General features: G+C 50.3%; 1 protein-coding gene across 1 annotated transcript in view; it reads right to left on the bottom strand.

Moving 5' to 3' along the window:
- LOC147729535 (motor neuron and pancreas homeobox protein 1-like) overlaps positions 1-20,814 on the bottom strand; it is a 138,609-nt gene extending 117,795 nt beyond the window's left edge. Inside the window, exons 1-2 of the mRNA XM_086958445.1 lie at positions 20,416-20,814; positions 18,743-20,366 (exon numbers count right to left, since the gene is read on the bottom strand). Coding sequence (XP_086814571.1) covers positions 18,743-19,172 — 430 coding nt within the window. The 5' untranslated portion in view covers positions 19,173-20,366; positions 20,416-20,814. The remainder of the gene's footprint in view (positions 1-18,742; positions 20,367-20,415) is intronic.
- Positions 20,815-23,575: the final 2,761 nt, after the last annotated feature.

Below are 23,575 nucleotides of genomic sequence, written 5' to 3'. Positions count from 1 at the left end.
TATTGAGTAACTTGAGCTGTATCTCGATCTCTGACCTCATAAAGAGTTCAGAGGGGTTGTGTTAGTAATAAATACATATATATTTTACTAGCAGCCCGCCCCAGCGTTGCCTGGGGCAGAAAGGGGCTGGGGGCAGTACACCCGCTCCCGCCCCGCCCCCCTCCCGCACCGACTCCCTCCCGCCCGACTCACTCGTGCCCCGACTCACTCCCGCCCCCCTCCCGCCCAGACTCACTTGCGCCCCCCTCCCGCCCAGACTCACTCGCGCCCCTCTCCCGCCCAGACTCACTCGCGGCCCCCGAATTGTTCTTCTAATCCTAAACCCTTTGCACCCCAGTACCTCCTCCGAAACTGCTGCCTCTACACCTTTCCTCTGGCCCCGCAAAGATCCCGCAACCTTCGGCAGCTCCGAGCAGCGCGGCAGTAAGTCCTGGGGAGCAGAGGATGCGTTCCAGCAACTCTCCGGGCAGTGCGCTCAAGCGCGGACCCTCCGCTCCACCGCACTCGTCTCTCGGACTCTCAGCGCCGTAGACATAGAAGAGAGACACGGCCCTGAGAGACTGAAATCGAGGCATTACTGGACCGCCCTCCTCCTTGTCGTCATCACGCACGTCGCGTCGTGGCCAGCGCTAGGTCCCGGCCGGCGCTACTTTCAGCGGAGTACTTTGTTTAGAAACGTAATTTTTTTAATTTACTTTTTTATTTTTATTTATATAGCCTATGTCCATCTACACACCCTGACATTTTCATAGATGTATGAGGACATGAGCCTTATGGCCCTACCTAACACCCAAATTCCCCAGCTTATAACCACAGAGAACATTGAGACAGCCAAAGTTGCAGGAACCAACTTAGATAGCAATAGGGGTACTAGGGAAGGGGCTATTCCTAAAAAGAAGCAGGGGCTTCAAAATAAAGAAGATCATAGGACCAAAACTCCGAAATCCAAGCAAGTCAGAGGCAAAAGGGAGAAAGGTGCTTCCTCTGACCCTATTGTGAATATATCAGGACCGCCATCTCCCCCTAGAATGATCAATTCAACCTCACTACCACAACTCAGCAACAACGCACCATTAGACACTACCTCAGACGACATCACTTTAGAGGATATAGGCACACTAGTTAGGTCTCTGCTGAGCCCCCTTGAGGCAAGACTTATCAAGATCGAAGCTAGACTAGTTAGCATCGAAAAGGCAACCGTGCAACTTGCCGACTCAAGGAAAATTGTTAACAGTGGGGCCAAAACAACAAGAGATGGACCAGGACCAAAATCCACCAAAGGCAATGGTCCTCCCACAACAATAAATAATAAGCCCACACAAACTAATCCCAAACCCTCACAACCTGCACCAATCAACGCTCCGGCATCACTAGTTGCAAACAAGGCCCCTATCCCTACCCAACAAACGGCAACTGCTACCCCAAAATCAACCCTTCCACTGGAAGATAATATTCCGCCTCCGGCTAAAGCTAAGAGAGATCCTCCTACTACTGGAGAGAAACCTAATACTACTCCCAAACCTAAATCCATAAACCTCCCCCCAGAAGCAGCACCCTACACTCTAGTTCTGGCGGGGGTTCCTGAACTAAATTCCACCACATTTGAATCCACCACTTCACTCAAAAACAAAGTAATCAACTGGCTCTCCGTAAACAGACCGCTACCGAGAGGAACTACTAGCGATATATCCATGGCTAGGAGGGCAACGTGGGTGGGCTACACTAAGAAATCCATTAGAGGTGACTGTATTCTGGTCACCTTCAGAGATCCGAATACAGCCGCATATATCTGTACCTGTGCTGCTGATGAGGATTTTGCTAGCACCATCCAACCATTACCCCTCTCATTTTTTTACCCCTCAAATCTGTATAACCTTGAGGACCACAGGTGGAGGTACCACCAGGAGTTGCTGAAGGGTTGGGAAAACTGTCACAGGGAGAACAACAACTATCCGTCACACAGGGAAAGACCAACAGAGCAGTTCCCTACATATGGGGATGAGGCCGGCTGGGAAACTGTCACAAGAAGGAGGGGGGGAGGTGGTGGACACAGGAGGGGAATTCCAGGGCCACATAGAATACACTACCCCGCCTATTTATCTACCCATAACCGATACAGCAGTCTTGAAATGGTAGACTGACATGCGGTTGATGAGGGGAGCGCTACTCAAATATCTCCCACAAACGAGCCCAAATTCGCCACAGCTGCTGATACTTATTTTTTAGCACCTGGCACAGTTGATCCCAGACAGGTTCCAAGCGTTACGCCTTCCTCTCCTTCCCCTGACAACAGACCCAAGGGTACGTCCCTCGTCCCCACAAATCCACGGCCGCCCCACGAGTGTACCACTACCAACTCGGTTTTTATGGGCAGGGCCTCCACCCAACCACTAGAAATAACAGTGATTTCTTGGAATGTGGCAGGCCTTGCTAGCAAAATAGATTGCACAGAATGGGGTACATACATCAGATCAAAAAATATCATTCTTCTACAAGAAACTTGGGCGCGCGAAGAAAGAGCATTCCCGGGTTTTGCCTCCTTCTTTAAAGCAGCTAAATGGGGGGAAAGGGGTAGGCCATCTGGGGGACTAACTACATGGGTAGCCACGGACTTAGGTTGCCAAGCTACTTATTTAGAGACCGCTTCTGATGATCTATTGGCTGTCTCACTTGAGTGGCCGGACTCATCGAAGTTGCTAGTAATCAATATCTACTCAAGGCCGGTTCCAATGCACAAAGAATCTGGCACAGTGGATGAGCTAGCCAAGCTCTTAGAAGGAATCCCAAGCGAACTTGCTTGCCTGGTAGGAGGCGATTTCAATGCTCAATACGAACCACTGCCTGGGCTACGTGATGGTCCTTCCCTGGAGGAAGATTCATATTGGCTTATACCTGAGACGGTGGCACCACCCCCACGGGCCTGGACTCCTTTAGCCCTACAGATAACTGCCCTCACCCTTAACCTTGGTTTAAGGGCATGCAATGGTCGTACCAAATCAGACACACCAAGTACCCATACTTTTAACAAACCCGGCAGCGAATCCAGATTGGACTATATTATGGTCAAACTGTTTATGTGGCCAGCAATAGTCGACTTTAAAGTCACCCCAAGATTAGACAGTGACCACAATTCCCTGGAACTGACTTATTCCCTGCCTGGGAGAGAGGCAATAATCAATGGGTCGGACAAAGATAAAACGGGCCTCCTACTTGAAAATAATCGTAGGAAGGTCAAGTGGGAGAAACTGGCCAGCAACCCAGAACGAATATCCCGGCTATATGAAAGGATAATCCCATTACTGGAGGATGCCTTCCAGCTAGGAACTAGGGTCTTAGACGATGCTACTAGAGGAGAGCTTGCACAAATACATGCAGGCATCATCACCACCCTAGAGCAGGACCTATTCTCATCTGCAAGGCAAAGGAATGGCCCTAAACCGAAGACATCTTGGTATAATGCCGCTTGCAGGGAAGCCAAGGCCCACTTGCTACTTGCTATAAAGGAACACCATAACAAAGATGAAATCCGCGCCAGGAGAAGATCATATAAAATCCTCCTGGAGAACGCAAGGGCAGAATGGGACCACGACTACTGGGAAAACCTCACTAATGCATTAACAGCTAGAGATTCCCGTAAATTTTGGCGCGTAGTGGCGAACGGCACGGAGGATTTATCCTCCGCAATAGAGCCCAATATAGCCCCTACGGTATGGCAGACCCACTTTGAGGCCCTGTACGCAGAGGGTGGGGGTGAACAGAACAGAGATGGTCCCACAATTTCATCCTGTCCCACTAGGGTTGTTTTCACTGAAAAAGAAGTGAGGGACGCCATTAAAGGCCTAGCTGCCGGAAAAGCCCCAGGACTTGATGGGGTGCCCGGGGACCTGTTTAAGCAGGAACCCGGGATATGGGCACCCTATCTTACACTAATATTCAATGCCATTGCGGGGGGACTGGAGGTGCCCGATACTTTGAGGGGAGCAGAGGTGGTCCCAATTTACAAAAAGGGATCCCCCCTGCTCCCTTCCAACTATCGTCCTATCAGTCTAATCGACATATCCCAAAAATTGTTCGGTAGACTGATTCTGAATCGACTGCAGGCCTGGACCGAAGAAATGGAAATTTTGTCCCCTTACCAGGCAGGATTCAGGGAGGGTGTATCAACCATAGACCAAATCTTCAGGTTAAATCTCCTCTACTGGAGAACAGCTGTAATCGAGGGCGGCAGTCTATATACCATCTTTGTAGACTTACGTGCCGCCTTTGATTTGGTTCCCAGAGCGAGGCTATGGAGAGTCATGGAAGAGTTGAATGTCCCTACTGACATCCTGACAATCCTGATGAGACTCCACCACAACAACTACGCTCGCGTAAGGTGTGGCAAAGGTGGCAAACTAACCGAAAGGTTCCCCGTTCGCAGAGGTGTGAGACAGGGTTGCGTGCTCGCACCGACCCTGTTCTGCATCTTTGTGAACGGGGTTGTTGCCCACCTAAACAGGATCCCCAACTCCGATGCCCCAAAATTGACCGGCAGCAGGGTGCCTGCAATCATGTTTGCAGACGACACCCTGCTGCTGTCTAAATCCCCCATGGGGATTCAGCACATTTTGGACGGTTTTCTAGACTTTTGTAATGATCGGGGATTGGAAATCAACCCCCAAAAAACTAAGTTCATGATCCTGAACCCCAACCCCCAGAATCGAGCCCCACCCAAGCTAGGCACAACACAACTGGAACGTGTGCACAATATTGAATATTTGGGGATCACGTTAAACGAACATCTATCGTGGACGTCTCATCAGGCCAAAGTGACCATCAAACTGGCACAGTTGGCGGGTGGCACTATGCGCCTGGCGAACAAATCCTTTTATCGTCCACTAACCCCAATTATTCACATATATAAAACTCAAGCACGGGTGGGTGTCACATATGGGGGTGAGCTCTGGGGTCACACTCATCTCCCAAAGTTACAGTCCACCGAAAATAAATTCCTGAGACAGGTCACTGCCCTCCCCCAGAGCACTCCATTACTCCCCCTTAGATTAGATCTGGGAGTAAGACCAATAACAGAGGAGCTAGGTCTTAAACCCCTAACCTTTTGGAGGCGTTTGTGGTGCAGCCCCGATCTCTTAAATTACAGAGAGGAACTCCAGGAATTCTTGCAGCTGCGGAATGCCACGAGGATCCCGTGGCTGACCTATGTCAAGGGAAGGCTCGAGGATCTGGGCTACCCGGAACTATGGACGGATCCTTCCAACTCCTGTACAAAGATTTCAAAGAAGGTACTCGCGAGAGCATACTACGAACTGATGCTCACAAGAGCTATCAACGACAGCCGTGAAGGATCCGTGACACACTTATTCCTGAAAGCGAAAGACTCTTACTGTCTCGAAGTACTCTTGATGCGATCTCCCCTCTGCTAACGAGGAAACTATTCTTTCAATGGAGATACGGATGCCTCCCTCTAGCATTTTTTACAGCGTCTTGGTCTCCTCGCTCCACCATAGCAACTTTCCCTGTCTGTGCTCATCCGAAGGAGGATGAAGTTCACGCGGTTTTCTTCTGCAAGGGCTACGAGAGGAGCAGGAAATGTTGGTTAGTCCCGTTACTCAGGAACTTGGGCTTCAGATCCTTCCAACCTGCCTATAGAGTCTTAAACAACAACTAATAATACAGAGTTCCCCGGGCAAAGTCAACTAAATGACTGGCATGAGCCTCTCTCTCATCGAGTCAGGCAGAAAGGGTGAGTGTTGTGGACCCTTTTCGGAATTTTTAGGGATACCTCACACAGGTCACCGGTTGGACTACACTTGTAATCCCACCCGGTGATCGTCCAGCGTCATCATCGGTATCCTGCCCCTGCGACAGACTGGCGGTGCAATGCCTGTCGGGCAACAACAGATGTCGCACTTTGGCGGGGATCTTCTATTCCGTAGCCAAAGGGTATGTGGGTGTGAGGGGCCTAAAAAAGAAGGGGTTTATGGTTGTGCAAAAGTGAGCGTGGGTGAGATTAAAAAAAGTCAGTAGAGTCCAAAAGATAGATTTTTAATGGCATGGCTCACTGCTTTATTAAAATAGTAAGGGGTATTGAGGCGGGACAATCAATGTAGTAGAGCCTCATTCAACCCTTAGTGAACAAATGGTCAACATGTTTCTCGCCACGAAGGCAATTCGTCAGGACCAAAAAATATAAACAGTGCTCATATAATTGCAGGGGATCCCTCAGTGGTCAGAGGGATCCAGTATACGACCTGGTGTGTGTCGTATGGTAATCCTTCGTCAGGACCCTTCCCAGAACTGAATAGGAGAGAGGAGAAGAAGGGCGTCATCAGAAGATTCTATATATCTCTCTATGTCCCTCGGTAGACCTTACATGCACCTTTGACATGCTAGAATAGTGTAGCGAGGTGTCGATGGGTCTCTGGAGGCCCCATCGTGAAGAGATATGAGAGTGAGAGAGAGACAGAAAGCCATTGAGAAGAACGTGGAATTCTCGCGTTCTGTGACTGTCAGGAGTATACATTTGATGGGCATGCATGAGGTCTGCCCTGGGATATGGCATGCACAATAGTATATATCAGACTCATTTTGCTGAAACATGTCATGCGTTAAAAATCTTGTGATCTAGACGGCTGAGAATTAGCCATTGGCACACGTGATTTCAAGCAGTGTTTAAGACAACATTTACGGAGAAAAAAAAAAAAAAAAAACAATATTTAGACATTTCCTTGAAAAGACGAGCACTAGATGGCGTCAGTGTGCTAAAAGGGGACTAAACCTTATGGTGAACCAACAAACATGCCGGGATATTGTAGCGTAAACGAGCTTAGTTAGGACCTTACCCGTATTCTTTACTAGGGAAGCTCCCTCGCGCTGACCTGGTGGGGCCAGAACTTGGTGTAAGACACCTGAAAGGAGTAAGTATTGCCGCCAGGTTAGGGATTGGTCGGTCAGCGCGTCTTACCGTTTTACCCGCTTCAAGCTCGGTCCCTGCCACGGCGATCAGATGGAAACGCTCGCGGAGGTCGTAGCACGGAGCAGAGCGCCTTACCTGATTGTTCTTGGCAGAGGGCGTCTAGGCACCTACCCCTCCCACTTCGGATGATACCGCAGGACAGCCGGTGGAGCTGCAACGTCCCGGAGACTCTGGTTAAGACCGGGAAGTGCGGGCATTAGGTGGGCGTGTTCAGGGCGTGTTGCCAGGCAACGGAATGCCGTGAATGAACAGCGAAGATTCCCTCGTTGTATGTCGAGGAGGGAAGAAAAGCTGGGTGCCATCTTGGATGGGGGAAGTAGTATAGAAACACTGTTGATATTGCTAAGGAGGTAGTAGTAGGTTCATCTACAGATCCCTCTATGCTAACAACAGGGACAGGGGTAATTCTATTTCTTGGTTCGAAAAGTTTCTGGCATAATAAGGACAAAGTAGTCCCAGCATTCAGCTATCTGGTGAGCATTGTCCAGGGCACTGCATCGTTTAGACCATTTCCATCGGTATGTAGACGGTGTACCCATCTCTGCTCCAGTCTGAACAGGGCTTGTTGGTTCATTCCAGGTTGGCATTCTAGGACAGTCCACTGTATCTCTTCAGTGGTGTGTTTGTGTTCCTTACAGTGGTCATAAAGCCTGGTGTGTGTTTTGGTACATCGGATATTACTATTGTGCTCCATTATGCGTTGTTTGACAGGACGCATCGTCATCCCGATGTACAGCATCTTGCAGGGGCACACTAAGATATATATACATCTCGAGCTGTTACAGTTGGTGTGTTTGTTTATAGTCCAGATGAAATCCCCTGGGAGTTCAATAGTTTTACCTTGGATCGTTTGGGGGCATACTACACAGGAACCACACCTGTAGTGTCCAGTGACAGGGGGTAGATCCCATAGAGTCCTGACTGTTCGAGTACACGATTTCTTTGGGCGGGTGTGGATCAGTGTGTCCTTCAGGTTCGCGGTCCTCTTGAAAGCAAACCGTGGTCGCGCCAGTTCCATCCCTGCAGAGTTCAAGATACCCCAATGTGTGGTCACAGCTTTTTTAATGAACGACGAATGCCTGGTGTAAGAGGTGACACAGGTGATGGTGTCATCTGGTTCTTTTGGGTGAACCTCGAGAAGGGCATCTCTGTTATTATTCAATGCTCGTTTTAACGATTTCTTCAACAACCGTGTTGGGTATCCTCTGTCCTGGAGCTTATGTTGCAGGGTCTGGGCCTCTTGTTTGAAGTTTTGGACAGAGCTGCAGTTTCTCCGTATTCGAAGGAATTGCCCAAAAGGCAAATTGTCTCGCAGAGCTTTTGTATGGTGGCTTTGGTAGAGGAGTAAACTGTTTCTGTCAGTATCCTTCTTGTATAACGAGGTAGTGATTGATTCCGATTCTAGCCTGATGGTTAGATCGAGAAAAGGTATTGATGTTTCTGAGATGGTGCCGGTAAATTTCAGGAAGGGGTCTTGTAGATTAGAGTCTTAAAGACAGATCTTTCTCCTATTGTTGTCTTTGCACTTTCAAAATTTTTAACCTCCCTGTGGTTTACTCGTAGTCGCGTGCTGAAAAGATTTGTATAACAGACCCCCTGATAGACTTTAGCACAGTACACTGTACCCTCTGTTCTTCTTTTAATGTATTTTAATGTCTTAACGATTGGATCACATCATGTTTAATACGTTTATAACTGTGTATATTTTGTTATGTATCTTTTATGATCTGTGATCGAAATAAAGATTTTGAAACGAATGAAACATAGATGTATCGTGTGTGTAGATTGGCGCTGTGGTTCCCGAGTTTACCTGGCCAAAAGGTGCAAATTCTCTCTTTATAATAGTAGTATAGATATATATCTTGTGTGGTGTCCTTTCATTTGATGTGCCCTCCATCCTTTAAAAATACACCTGGCATTGGGGAATAGAGCCCCTGTGCCATAAATGGCCCGAAGAGTGGAGCTGCATGCCCCCGTCCCCTTCAAAAATGCATTGGGCCCTGACGAATGGGCTCCCTGGGGCTAAAAACTGCCTGGGGAAGGGGCTGTATGTGCCCCTCCCATTCAAAAATGCCAGGACCCAGGAATAGGGTCCAAGATGCAGAAAACAGCCCGGGGAAGGGGACCATGTGCCCCCTCAAAAATGAGGCAGGCTGCAGGAGATAGGGTCCCCGAGACAAAATTCGTCCAGGCCCTTGTTTAAAAATAGGCGTGGAAGTCATGGTTTGTTTGTTTTTTTTCTAATTGCCACAGGTTCGCAGATTCTCCTAGAATCTGTGCAAAAATTAAAAAATAAACTTTTTGACACCAGGCGGGGTACCTCTAGGAACCCACCACCAGGTCTAGGGGGTCAGGGTATTCCAACTCCTTCTCCTTGTGTCTTTTTTCTTTTTTTTAGGACTCAGGACTGGGTCCCGAGTCCTAAGATGGCTGTCACCACTTCCTGGTTGAGGTGGTGGCAGACAATTAGATCTCAGCTTGAGATCTGTTGAGATCCGCATAGGCTCCTTGTGCCGATATATACATCGTTTTTGAGCAGTAATAACTCAAAAACTACTGAACGGATTTACACCAAATGAGAAAAAGTATTTTTTCTGGACCTAGAACTAGCTTTCTGCCAAATTTGGTGCAAATCCATGCAACGGTTTAGGCTGTAGATGTGTCTAAAGTTCTTATGAGACAATGAATGGGGAGAACTTGTTCTGGGACCCCCTTTTTTTCTCGGCCCCTGCTGGACGGATCACCCAAAGACCTGCCATGCACAAACTAGTGAAAAAGTAGCATGCTTTTGAAACGTTTTGTGGAGATTTGTCAAGCGGCACCAAAGTTCTTAGCAACACAAATAATACATTTTCTAGGGAACCACGTTACTGACCTTACCTACCCTGTGGCGACTGCAAAAATATTTCTTTTCTACTTAATTGTGCACAGCCTTTGTCCAAGTAAGCGGTGTAAGTGTTTACAAACATCATGTGCTTCTCATGGACCATAGGTGTGTAGAGCTATTGAACACGTTCCAAATCTGTATATTGAAGAGTAACTATGTGTGCAGCTGACAGTGTATACACTGTTCTTAGTAGATACTACTCCATACTCTGTCGTGCATTTCTCGTGGGAGTTTTACTGTCTGCAAACAGTGTGGTTTAGAGTAAACTCTCTCTAAAGAGTAAACAGTGTTAACAGTTCCTACTTTTCTATTTATATCCATTTCATTTCTCAGTGTGGGTTTGGTGACGGTCAGGGGTTTGATAGAGGTAAAGACCGTAGTAGGGCATTAGTTACAGGGCTTGAGTATCTGGAGCACCTTTGGTTTCCCTGAACAGCTCTCTGCAGATTGAGCACTGTGTGCAGGACAGGGACCCTTTCATCTGTGGTTCGTAGTCAACATGAACTCAGCTACCCAGGAAAGGTATGGCATAGGGTCAATGTCGCTCATAACAAGCTTGCTGTGCATATGGGGGTCGTACGTATGATACTTGCATTCATAGCGCTAATGCTTTACCCATTTACAGAGCTATGTATACAAAAGAAGCTTGGATGATGTCATCATTGATGTCATAAATGATATCATAGGACATGTAATGAATGTTGTAATATGTGAGGTAATAAGCAGTGCATGGTGGGGGCACAAGTTATAATTACCTCTGCTAAGAATCACTAGTGAATTTCTATGCCTTTTTTAGTTCAAAATGTTAATGTTGTCACTGACATTTTCACCTAACTATAACGTTACTTTAACCTTTGTTTTCTTCTGTAAATTGCTAAGGTTTTTAAAAAAACAAAGAATCAATGTATATGTATATATATATGTATTGTTTGTTTTTTGTAATTTGGAAGCAATGTTAATGTATGTTTAGGGATGTAGTAATGTGTATACATTATGTTTTTTTTAAATAATATGATTTGTTGTGATTATTATGTACAACTAAGACTGGTTCTATTTGAATTTTCAGAACCATTGGGAAACATTATTACAATTGCCCTGATGAAGGCGGTCATATACTAACTATACCGCCGAAACGTGTCGATGCTCAAGGAGCGAAACTGCAATAAAAAATTAAGGAAAATTCAAAATAACCGTTTTATTTGAATTTAGTCCTTTTCCCGTAGCTCCTTTTTATTGGAATGTTGAATTTATTTATTATATATTGTTTCGTCCTGTATGTGTTTCCCATTTTTTAACAAAATATAATATATGTTAATAAATTGTCTAAAGATCTACTTTTATTAGAGTGTTTTCACTTATATTGATTTTTTAATTGTTTATATTGCTTCCTTGTTACTATTTGATATTGGTGAGTCTATTTGTTTGTCTGCAAGAACCTGTGTGTCTATGGTAATCCGCCCAAAGGGAATTATTTTTTGACTTTTTAAAAAAACAAAAACAGATCTTTTTATCACACATAACTATAATGTTTCTTTAATCTTCGTTTTTCAGTGAATTTCTAAGTTTTTAAACATGAAGTAATATTTTATTACCATACCTAAAGCTAAAACTCCACACAGGACTGTATGTTTTTTAAAGGGTGGAGGGGGAGGGGGGGGCGAGTGGCCACTCGCCCAGAGACTTCTTAGACCCGAAGGACCCCATCCCCCACAAGAGCAGGGGTAGGGAAAGAAATGTATGTTCCTTACCTGCAAGAGCATTTTTTGCAGCTTCCATCGGGTGGAAGTAGGCAAGTCCCTGCCAAAAGTCCCGCGGGCAGGGCACCTGTGTCCTAGGAGTGGGCTTCCTGGGACACAGTTTGTGAAATGGGGTCCCCCAGGGCTTTAACTGACTTGGGTTGGGGGTTGCAAGGCCTTTCTCCCCTTTCTAATTAACACCGGGCCCCAGGGGATGGGGTTCCAGGGACCACAATCAGTTTGGGAAGGAGGACCTACTGGCCCCTATCCTCTTCATTCCAATTTTGCCCTGGGGAATGGGGTCCCTAGAGCCACTATCCAGTCGAGGGATGGAACTGTGCACCCGCCACCCCTTAATTAATGCCAAAGGTGATGTGGTCCGCAGGGCCACAATTCGCTCTGGGAGGAGGGCAGTGCGGCGGAGAAGGGAGCCTTTTGCCCCCTGTCCTGTTTTTAAACTTGGCCACGGGGGAAGGGGTCCCTGGTCCAAATTGGCTCGAGGAAGAGGGCCCCTTCACGCTCCCTACTTACAGGTAAAATCCTATATCAGGCTGCCATTTTCTTCCCCGATCCCGGGATTTGAACCTGTGACCATAAGGTCAAACACAGCACTAATGCATCCACTGCAGGGTGCTGTGTTTGACCTTATGGTCACAGGTTCAAATCCCGGTGGATCCACTCAGCCTGTCATCCATCTGCGGTTGTATGACAATGAACATTTGTTATTCTGCGCAAAGACGCCCCTTTGGGGGTGAATGTGCATTTTACAATTACACATTTTATGGTGGGCAGGGTGCAACACAGGTTGAGAAAAGACAATAGATTGTGAGGTTTATGTGGGTATTATTGCAATTATTAATATATATTTCTTATATAGCGCCTGAATCGACCCCCGAAGGGGTATCTCCGCGCTTGCCTTGGGAACCCGTCCTGGCTTTTCCCTGTGAGATAGCCCCTAACGGGCATCCCCAAGGTGAAAGCCAGGCATCCCGCCGCGGGGGGGCTGTTGTGGAGATTAAGCAAGCTTAATGCCCAGAGTTGCAGAGTGTGAACCCATGATTAGGTCAGGCACCGAAGCGAGAATTATCGAGTCCGTGGACATTTGAGGTCAAGACCCTGCCACGTCGGGAATTGAACCCTGGTCCTGGGTCTGACCTCTGCTTCAGGGTCTGCCGCTCTAATTATTGAGCCACACTTCTCCACAATGCTTTGTGGTTTAGAAAACGTAGTTGCTCGGTTGCATTTGGCCTGGACTGCTTGATTAGTAAAGGAATATTGTGCACAACTTTGACGATTGAGCATTGTGCAGTCACTCTGAAGAGTTGTATTTATACTGCACAGCTGTCTGGGTCGATGGTGGTGGTCCACCGTTTCACTGCTAGGCAACAGTTTCATTAGACAGGTTGAGGGTCTGGAAGATGGATGCATAACTGGTGGAAACTGCGATCCCAACATTCTGCGACCCAGGACTTTGAGGGTAACTGATGGCAACAATTCTAACATAACATTGTAGGACATTTTGACTACTGGGTCTCTTAGATTTCTTAATGTGGAACACGGAGAGGTATCCTGAGTAGGTATTCCAGAGCAAAAGTTGCTCTGATATTAACAGCTGAGTGTACCTTTGTATTAGGTTGTTGCTCATGTGCTCAAAATCAGAAATGACACCGCACCATGGAAGGTGTTCGAAACACAGAATTTGCTGTAGTGTAATTATACAAAATTATGCTAAATTATGCTAAATTACGTTAAACGCACTAATAATTAAAACATTGGCCAAACGGTCCGCTCCAGTACAAATTCAACTTGAAACTGTAATTTCAAGTTGATTTCCGGTCGTTCATGTTCAAAAGGCCCCCCCTTACATTTGGATTTGTAGTTTTGCACTAAATAATTCCCCAAATGGTCCTCTTGGGTACAAAATGTATCAGAAATGTGTGTGGACCACCTGCGTGAAAGGAATGGCCACTTGCGCTCAAGACGCAGGCCTTCGCGTTAGGATTCCTAGTTTTGCACTCAGAAATCACCCCAAGAGTCCGCTCGAGTAAAACAATCTAAATGAAATGTTTGTTGACTACCCACGTTAAAGGAACTGCCTCGCGGTTTCAAAACACTGCCACTCAAAAACTCCCCTCTCGCCCCCCAAACAAGGGGCACATTAGGCAATTTGGCAAAATGGCATTAGCTCTGTAACTGTGCATACATTTCATTACACAAAATTGCCAAAATGATGCCAATTACGTGTAATGAGAAATGCATCTCACACTCAAAAAATTACCCAAACGCTCAGTTCACGAAAAAATTCAACTCAAACGTGTCATTTCACCTTGATTTCCAGTCGGTCACATTCAAAACACTGCAGCTCATGTTCTAGATTCTTTTTTGCTCCAAAAATGCCCAAACGGTTTTACTCAAGTAAAAACATGTACCTAAAATGCTTGCTGCCTCCCCGCATTGAAGGAACTGACACACACATTCAAACACTGCCGCGCGCTCTCAAAAATGATCCGAACGGGGCATCTCGTATTACAATTTCTCCCCAAAGGGGATTCTCATTACACGACATGGTTTGGATAATCTCTGTTATTTCACGTAAATGTCATTGTAATAATAACTAAAATTGCGCTAACTGTGCCGGTGTCATTAAAATTTCACCCCGGCCTAGTGATGAGTTAGACAGAACTAACAGGAATCTGGCTCTGAAGGGAGAGCCATCAGGAACCCTTGGACAAGGGGTGATGGCCGGCTCTAATAAAACCTTGTTTAACCTAAAGCGCAATGTAAACAATGAGGCTGCATCACTGCTGCCGACGATTACATGAATCTGCCGGAGGATAAATAACATGGCTTTGTCTATAATTGGACAGATGTGGACGTGTTGCGGTAGAAAGACCTTGGAACAGTAAAATTGACCGACGGAATGGACGGGAGTCTGCCTTGCGTACTCCCTAGGCCAACACTGAGGGGGGGAGACGGTAAGCTCTCCACTGTAAAATATGGCCACGGCTGGGGAGGCTAGGGCGACAGGTTACGAGCCTCCTGGGTCCCTGGTCAGCCTGGTGGTCGGAGGATAGGGCCCCTGGAGAAGGCGGACAATGATCAGAGGTTTGGGGCCCATTCCTTATGGGCACAGGTGGGTTGCACCTTGCGTGGATGCACGGCATGGAAGAGGGGAGCCGGAAGGCCCCTTAGTGCCGGAGGATTAAAATCCTGCTGATGAAGATCTTGAAAGTCAATAATAAAATTGTGTTGATAATTGTAAATAATGAATTTGAAATGCCTTGTCATCTTTATGAAATGTCAAATATTAAACATGGCCGTTTTACACCCACGCAAACCTCTGTCGATGATTCTAATGTGGGTTGTCAGGTTATCAGAAGGGAGTGGGGAACATGCTGGGGGATCCGGGTCCTATGATTACTCCGTCAAATTCTATATCATTGAAAATATAAGCAGGAGATCATGTATTCCACTTTTTCTTATCTTGTTTTTGTTTCCTGATGCGTTGATTACAATTTATACCATCACTGATTGATTAATATTTGGATGTAGAAATGACAGTGAGCGCTACCGTTTGTTAAGTTTATTGCACCAAAATTGGTAAATAAAGTTTAAAAAAAAAATATATATATATATAAGCAGGAGCTACGTGTCATCATGCCTCAACAGAGGAAGACACAAAAAGTTAATTTTTATAAATTATATTCAAGATTACCAGTAAATGTACACAGTTATGATAAGTAACAAGGTGATTTAAATAAATCTGAATGACCCTTGCATCAGTGTAGAAATGTTGGGAATTATGATAAACATGTTATGGATTACATCAGTGGGACAGGCGGCTATACCCCTACCCATTTCAAACATTTAATGTCATTTAAATAAATAAATTAGTGGGAGATTGTCAAACCTCTGGGCTTTTGGACAGGACACTGTCTCCCAGAAACAATCGAAGCCCGCCAGCATTGGTGAGCTCTGATTTAGTTTAATTGCTCTCTGGCATCTGTGGTCGCAGCCTGGCTCCCTCTACCAGGAAGGCGGCCATCTTAGGAATGATTAATAAAAAAGGTAGGCAGATTTACCTTACAATTATCTCCACATGTCTAAGTGTCTCGCTTGAAATTTTTTGCTAATGTTTTGGGAACACACATAATAAAAGTGGGTCGATGCAGGACATACTCTCCCCAAGAACTGAGACATGGTTTTGAGTCGAGTCCTCAGTGGCGGCACCCCACGCGCTTCCGGAAAGGGGTCATTAAACACCACTCCTATTCCACCCAGTGCCCATTTGCCACAGGAATGATGTCATCTTCAAGCACCAGATCTGCATCCAGGTCAACACCATTTCCCACCTCTCACCAAAAGTTGAATTCAGCAACGTCCAATAGGGGTGATTGATGCAGGGGCTGGGGAGGAGGCTGCAAACTGAATGCAATGCCGCAGCACAGCTGATCTCAGGTGTGGGGAACCCTCACCCCGCGCCTGGGGAAGGACTTTCAGAGCCATAACCAAACTGATAATTTGCCAACTGGACAGTCCTTTTTTTACTTTCAACAAGACCGTTTTTGAGCTTTTTGTTGCAATCGGGTGGCCACTGTGGGTATTTTTGTCAGTTCTGTAGTAGCGGCCTGCACTAACCGTGATAGAGCCCCAACCCTGACTCCAGCAAACAAGCATTGAACCTCAGAGACCCCACTGACCAGCACTGAAGCAAATATACTATTTTAAATCATCCTGCAGAAGAGCGCCATGATGGGGACCAAACACAGCAAGATACGGGGACTGCAAAATAACAACATATTTTTGTTGAAATTTCACGACTACTAATAATCAAGATTTTATAACTTTCACTTGAGAGTATCTCAACTGAAGATTGAACTTGCATTCAAAGTCCCAGGACATAACATCAGGCGGCTGACTGGGGAGAGCATGTCTTGCTAGAACCTGTCTCCTGTAGACATAAATTATCCAAAATTTCACACCACGAAATCCTGTAGAGGTTCATGAAGTTTGTGTAGTAGGTAGACGTATTAAAAAAACCTGTGAAAGCCTTAAACTCACTAACATGAAGGACAGCTGTCTACACCAGCTCTGATTCTCCCCAAAAATGTACAAGAAAAAATGACCACCGCCAAGAATAAAATGTTGAAAACATGATGAAACCCGTCTATCCTGTCATTCATTCCAAGTCCCCCGGAGTGTGGCCCTGCAATCCACCCGCCGCCTCTACAGCCCCTCTTGCCATGCTAGCATGCACTGTACGGGGCGTTGATGGGTTCGCGCCCCACACACTGGAGCATAATTAGGAATATTGCATGCTTGCACCACGACACATCCTTTCAACCCTCGCAGTACACCGTCTGTACCCTCCACACATGCCAGTGCCTCGCAGCTGTTCCTCCATACCCATCCTGTACCCTTTCACCAACCTCTACGTCACAGCCCTCACTACAACACTCACATAATACACACTCGTGACGTTCATCCGTTCCTTCGCATGCCTGCCCTATGCCCCATCTATGTACCTCTTTGTAACTATTCTATACCTTTCTTTATACCCCTGCTATGCCCTCTTCTGTACCCTGCACTGGACTCTCTGCACCTTTCTGTATATCCCAGGACTTCAGCCTCTCCTCCTTACCTCTGCAGTGCACCCTTCATCTGTACCCTGCACTGCACCCTTCATCTGTACCCTGCAGTGCAGCCTTCATCTGTACCCTGCACTGCACCCTTCATCTGTACCCTGCAGTGCACCCTTCATCTGTACCCTGCAGTGCAGCCTTCATCTGTACCATGCACTGCACCCTCTACACTTTTCTCTATACCTCTTCTCTTCAATCCATCTTCCATACCCAGGCATGACAGCCCCGTTTGTACCCGGTGCACCACCCTCTACACTTTTCTGTGTGCCTCTTCCCTTCAGTCCACCCCACATAGCCAGGCATTACAGCCCCTTCTGTACCCGGCACTGCACCCTCTACCCTTCTATACCCTGATCTTGACTCCTTCCTGTATGCCCTGCACTACAGCCCTCTGCTGCACCCGGAGCTGTACCCTCTAGTCCTTTCTCTGTACCCCTGAAGGTAGTTATCCCCTCTAGATTTGTGCTCTTCGACCGCCCCAAATTCCTGCTCCACGTCTCTCCACTATACCCTTGGGGCCCAGAATCACCCACCGCCCCCTTCTCTATACATGTATCACTGCACCAGCCTGCTGGACTATCCCACTGCACTGCTCTGGACATCACTGCGTGCACTGACTGCAAGACCGCTCCGAGTCTCCTCACTGCACCAGGCTTCTGAACCTGCATAGCAGAGGGTCCCCTGTGCCAGGTTACTGCTCCTTGTGCTCCTGTCTGTACCACTGCACCATGGGCTGCCCACTGCACTGCAGCCCTCCTCGGTGCCACTGCACCAGCCTCTCGTTTAGAACTCTGTCCAGCTGCCTGCACTCCGCTTCAGCATCCCAGTAATGCGTCCCCTCCCTCCCTACCCCCAGGATCCCTGTTCCATGGTTCCCTGCACATTCCAGCCCCAGAGCCCCTTCTCTACAACCCTGTCCCTCTCTACGCCCCTTCTCCCTGCCCCGTGCCCCCACGACACGCTCTTTGGTACCAGAACCCTCTCCTAGCCAACCGTGCCATTCAACCTTCCTCCTAGCCTCTTCTCCCCCGGAAGTGCATAGTAAGTATATCCAGCCTTGACATTCAACCTTCCTCCTAGCCCCGGCTCCCCCGGAAGTACATAGTATGTATATCCAGCTTAATTGACATGGCTCAACCTTCCTCCTAGCCTCTTCTCCCCCGGAAGTGCATAGTATGTCTTTCTAGCCTTGACATTCAGCCTTCCTCCGAGCCCTGGCTCCCTCTTCCCCGGAAGTGCACAGTATTGAAATCCAGCTTTGACATGAGACCTCCTGCCTCGTATTCAGCTCTTCATCTTTTACCCAGCCCTGGCATTCATTATTCCGTGCCATTAGCTCTTATCCACACTGGCATGCCCTCTTCCCCAGGTGGCATTAAATGCCCTTCCTCTTAATCCCCGGCAGTCCATTTCTCGCCCCTTCTACTGGTCACAGTTACCAGCGTCCACCCCTTCTGGCTCTGCCCACCCTGCCCTCCTGCCCCTTCATCTGGGTACTCACCGTGGAAGTCTGGCAGCCGGGGTATCACGATGCCCGCTCGGATCCAGTGCTCCAGGGGGAAGGAGCCCGCCATGGCCACCGCCTTCAGGTGCTCTGGGCTGGGTTGGTGCAGGTGGGCGAAGCCGCTGTAGGTGAAGGCAGGATGCTGGGTGGCCAGGGGGTAGAGCGGGGCTGGGTACATGGCTGGCAGTGCCCCCTGGCTCAGAGCGGTAAGTCCAGAGGGCTGCAAGTTCAGGAGGCCCGGCTTGGGTATGAGGTGGGACATGGGCCCTGCATGTGCCCGATGGGTGGGCATCTCCATGCCCGGGCTCGCGGGCGAGTGCGCTGGGCTCAGTCCTTGCGGGGAGGCATCAGGCCGGGGCTTGGGGGGCTCCTCTGCCAGCAGGGCATCGATGCGGAAGTTCCTGGAGTTTTCCATGGATTTCAGCATGGTGAGGTCTATTCTGGTCACCCTCAGGGCTGCCCCTGCTGGGAATGATTTGAGGTGAATGAGCGTCAGTGATTCTGGGGTGTGATTGTCAGGGGGGGGCGCCACCCTCTGATGAGATCCAAGGAGCCCCAGCCTGGTGTCCCTTTCTGCACTGTGTGCTCTTCGGCAGCTTCAGGGGTGTTCTGGTCGGTTTCTCCAGTGGACAGGGAGGTCCCTTAACAGACAATCCTGACGGACCAGGGCACTGCAGTGAACGTGTGACCGTCCCTTGGCAGGTGGTAAGTGGGGGGTTCAGCAGAAAAGTCAGGTCCCTTTGCTATGCTTGACAGACGGCAGCCAAGCCCTCAGGAAGTCACAGAACCCCTTGCCCGCCTTCCCAGATAGTCGTTCTGGTGCCAGGCCTGAGGTCATTTGGTGGATGTTTCCTGCTGGTGATGACAGAATGCCTCCTGCCCAGGTGTGCTGACTCTTGGGTGGCAGCGTTCCCTGCGCCCCCTGCTGTGGAGTCTTCGGGGGTCCGACTGGTGCTGATGAGGTGTGTCTGCACAGGTGTGGACCCACCTGTGGTATCGGCAGGTGACAGCCAAGGTACTCCTGCCCAGGTGGAGGGAACCTTTGGTGGTGTTAGGGGGTGGCAGAAGAGGTTCTCCTGCCCAGGTTGAGGGGACCTTTGCTGATTTTAGCAGCTGGGGGCAGAGCTCCTCCTGCCCAGGTTGGGGGACCCTCTGGCTGCTTCAGTGGGTCTCAGGTATGTGGAATGGTTGTATCCGCTGGTGATGCTCGCACAGGTGTGAGGGTCCTTTGTCAGTCTTGGCCCCTGTAGGTGGGTGATCATTCGTCAGAGGACTGAGGGTGCTCTGGAGGGGTGATGGGCGTCGATTCTTCTTCACAGACTTTGGCGCCAGTGGTGGATGTGCCTGACTTGAAGCCTACGTGCAGGTAGGACTACCTGTGCCCAGGTGTGCAGCCTCTTTGGCAGTCGGGTCTCTTGGTCCTACAGCACAGGTGCCATTTCTAAAGATTGATGGGGTCAACCTGTGCCCCTGGGCAACCTGTGGAACGAGAAGCACGTGCAAGGAACAACCCTAACCAGACATCACCCTTGAGTGGCGTCAGATGCCCTCTCCAGGCCGCTTGGCATCACTCCTATGAGAAGGGTGGCAGCTGGCATTGCCCTACAGTGAAGTGATGCGGCTCCTTGGCACCCTGGCGGTGCTGCAGCCCCTTGGCACCCTGGCGGTACTGCTCTTCGTCCCCCTGGCAGTGCTGCCGCCCCTTGGCACCCTGAAGGTGCCGCTCTGCTCCTCAGATTTGTGGTTACTCCCCGGGTGGCCTCCGCCCTGCAGCCAGTAGCCGCAGCCCCGGAGCAGGGGTGTGAAGAATGGATTCCGGCTGCACCGCGTCAGTCTCTCCTCTCTGCTGCCCGGCTCGGCTACCTGGCTCCACCCGGCTCGGCTCCCCGGCTCCACCCGGCTCGGGTGGACTCTCTGGTCTCCTCCTGGCACCAGCGCCCTGCACCTGCCTCGCCTTCAGTAGCCTGCAGTGCCACCCTGGTGCTGAGAGAGCCTTCCTCGTGCCACCCTCACCCCTGCCGCTTGCCTGAGGATGTCTCACCCGTGCTGACCCCGCTTTCCTCGCACCCTCCAGCTCACACCTCCCTCCCTCTCTGCTTCCAAGCCCGGCTCGTGTGTCCTTCCCTCCCTCTCTCTCTGCCCAAGTGTCTCCGGGACAGATGCTTCCATTGGCTCCCTCTGCTGCACCCTCTCAGAGGAGGGGGGCGGGGGGGGGGGGGGGGGGGGAGGGGGCAGCTATTGACAGCTGACAAATTAACAACTTACCCTCCAATTTCTGCCTGGACCCCTCCAGCCTTGACAGTTCACACCCCCTCTGAGCTTCTCACTTGGCAGAGACCCTCCCTGAAGCCTCGTGTGACACTCTCCATGGAGCCGGGTGTGGGACCCTCCCTGGAGCTTCGTGTGAGACCCTCCCTGGAGCCAGGTGTGAGACCCTCCCTGGAGCCTAGCGTGAGACCCTCCCTGAGCTTAGTGTGAGACCCTCCCTAAGCCTAGTGTGAGACCCTCCATGAGCCTAGTGTGAGACCCTCCCTGGAGCCGGGTGTGAGACCCTCTCTGGAGCCTAGTGTGAGACCCTCCCTGGAGCCAGGTGTGAGACCCTTCCTGGAGCCTAGTGTGAGACCCTCCAGGGAGCCTTGTGTGAGACCCTCCCTGAGCCTAGTGTGAGACCCTCCAGGGAGCCTAGTGTGAGACCCTCCCTGAGCCTAGTGTGAGACCCTCCCTGAGCCAGATGTGAGACCCTCCCTTGAGCCAGGTGTGAGACCCGCCCTGGAGTCAGGTGTGAGACCCTCCCTGGACCTTAGCGTAAGACCCTCCCAGGAGCCCCGGGTGAGACCCTTCCTGGAGCCTAGTGTGAGACCCTTCCTGGAGCATAGTGTGAGACCCTATCTGGATCCAGGTGTGAGATCCTCCCTGGAGCCTCGTGTGAAACCCTCCCTGGAGCCACGTGTGAGACCCTTCTTGGACCTGGGTATGAGACCCTCCCTGGAGCCTCGTGTGGGACCATCCCTGGAGCCTAGTGTGAGACCCTCCCTGGAGCCTCATGTGAGACCCTCCCTGGTGCCAGGTGTGAGACCATCCCTGGAGCCTTGTGTGGGACCCGCCCTGGAGGCTCGTGTGAGACCCTCTCTGGAGCCTACTGTGAGACCCTCCCTGGACCCAGGTGTGAGACCCTCCCTGGAGCCTAGTGTGAGACCCTCTCTGGAGCCAGGTGTGAGACCCTCCCTGGAGCCTAGTGTGAGACCCTCCCTGGAGCCTAGTGTGAGACCCTCCCTGGAGCCTCGTGTGAGACCCTCCCAGGAGCCTAGTGTGAGACCCTCCCTGGAGCCTAGTGTGAGACCCTCCCTTGAGCCTAGTGTGAGACCCTCCCTGGAGCCAGGTGTGAGACCCTCCCTGGAGCCCTAGTGTGAGACCCTCCTTGGAGCCTAGTGTGAGACCCTCCCTGGAGCCTAGTGTGAGACCCTCCCTGGAGCCTTGTGTGAGACCCTCCCTGGAGCCAGGTGTGAGACCCTCCCTGGAGCCTAGTGTGAGACCCTCCCTGGAGCCTAGTGTGAGACCCTCCCTGGAGCCTCGAGTGAGACCCTCCCAGGAGCCTAGTGTGAGACCCTCCCTGGAGGCTAGTGTGAGACCCTCCCTGGAGCCTAGTGTGAGACCCTCCCTTGAGCCTAGTGTGAGACCCTCCCTGGAGCCTAGCCTAAGACCCTCCCAGGAGCCTTCTGTGAGACCCTCCCTGGAGCCTCGTGTGAGACCCTCCCTGGAGCCTCGTGTGGGACCCTTCCTATAGCCTGGTGTGAGACCCTCCCTGGAGCCAGGCGTGAGACCCTCTCTGGAGACTAGTGTGAGACCCTCCCTGGAGCCTCGTGTGAGAACCTCCCTGGAGCCACGTGTGAGACCCACCCTGGAGCATCGTGTGGGACCGTCCCTGGAGCCAGGTGTGAGACCCTCTCTGGAGCCTCGCATCGGACCTTCCCTGGAGCCTCGTGTGAGACCCTCTCTTGAGCCTAGTGTGAGACCCTCCCTGGAGCCAGGTGTGAGACCATCTCTGGAGCCTAGTGTGAGACCCTCACTGGAGCCTCGTGTGAGACCCGCCCTGGAGTCAGGTGTGAGACCCTCCCTGGAGCCTAGTGTGTGACCCTCCCTGGAGCCTAGTGTGAGACCCTCCCTGGAGCCTCATGTGAGACCCTCCCTGGTGCCTAGCGTGAGACCCTCCCTGGAGCCAGGTGTGAGACCATCTCTAGAGCCTAGTGTGAGACCCTCCCTGGAGCCTCGTGTGAGACCCTCCCTGAGCCTAGTGTGAGACCCTCCCTTGAGCCAGGTGTGAGACCCTCCCTGGAGCCTAGCGTGAGACCCTCCCTGGAGCTTAGCGTAAGACCCTCCCATGAGCCTCGTGTGAGACCCTTCCTGGAGCCAGGTGTGAGACCCTCCCTGGAGCCTAGCGTGAGACCCTCCCTGAGCTTAGTGTGAGACCCTCCCTGGAGCCTAGTGTGAGACCCTGCTTGGAGCCTCGTGTGAGACCCTTCCTGGAGCCAGGTGTGAGACCCTCCCTGAGCTGAGTGTGAGACCCTCCCTGGAGCCTAGTGTGAGACCCTCCCTGAGCCTAGTGTGAGACCCTCCCTGGAGCCGGGTGTGAGACCCTCTCTGGAGCCTAGTGTGAGACCCTCCCTGGAGCCAGGTGTAAGACCCTGCTTGGAGCCTCGTGTGAGACCCTTCCTGGAGCCAGGTGTGAGACCCTCCCTGGAGCCTAGCGTGAGACCCTCCCTGAGCTTAGTGTGAGACCCTCCCTGGAGCCTAGTGTGAGACCCTCCCTGAGCCTAGTGTGAGACCCTCCCG

Source organism: Lissotriton vulgaris, chromosome 2_1 (genome assembly GCF_964263255.1).
Source record: "Lissotriton vulgaris chromosome 2_1, aLisVul1.2, whole genome shotgun sequence".
NCBI classification, from domain to species: Eukaryota; Metazoa; Chordata; class Amphibia; order Caudata; family Salamandridae; genus Lissotriton; species Lissotriton vulgaris.
Note: the sequence above shows the minus strand (reverse complement) of the source record. Positions and strands in the feature narration are given on the sequence as shown.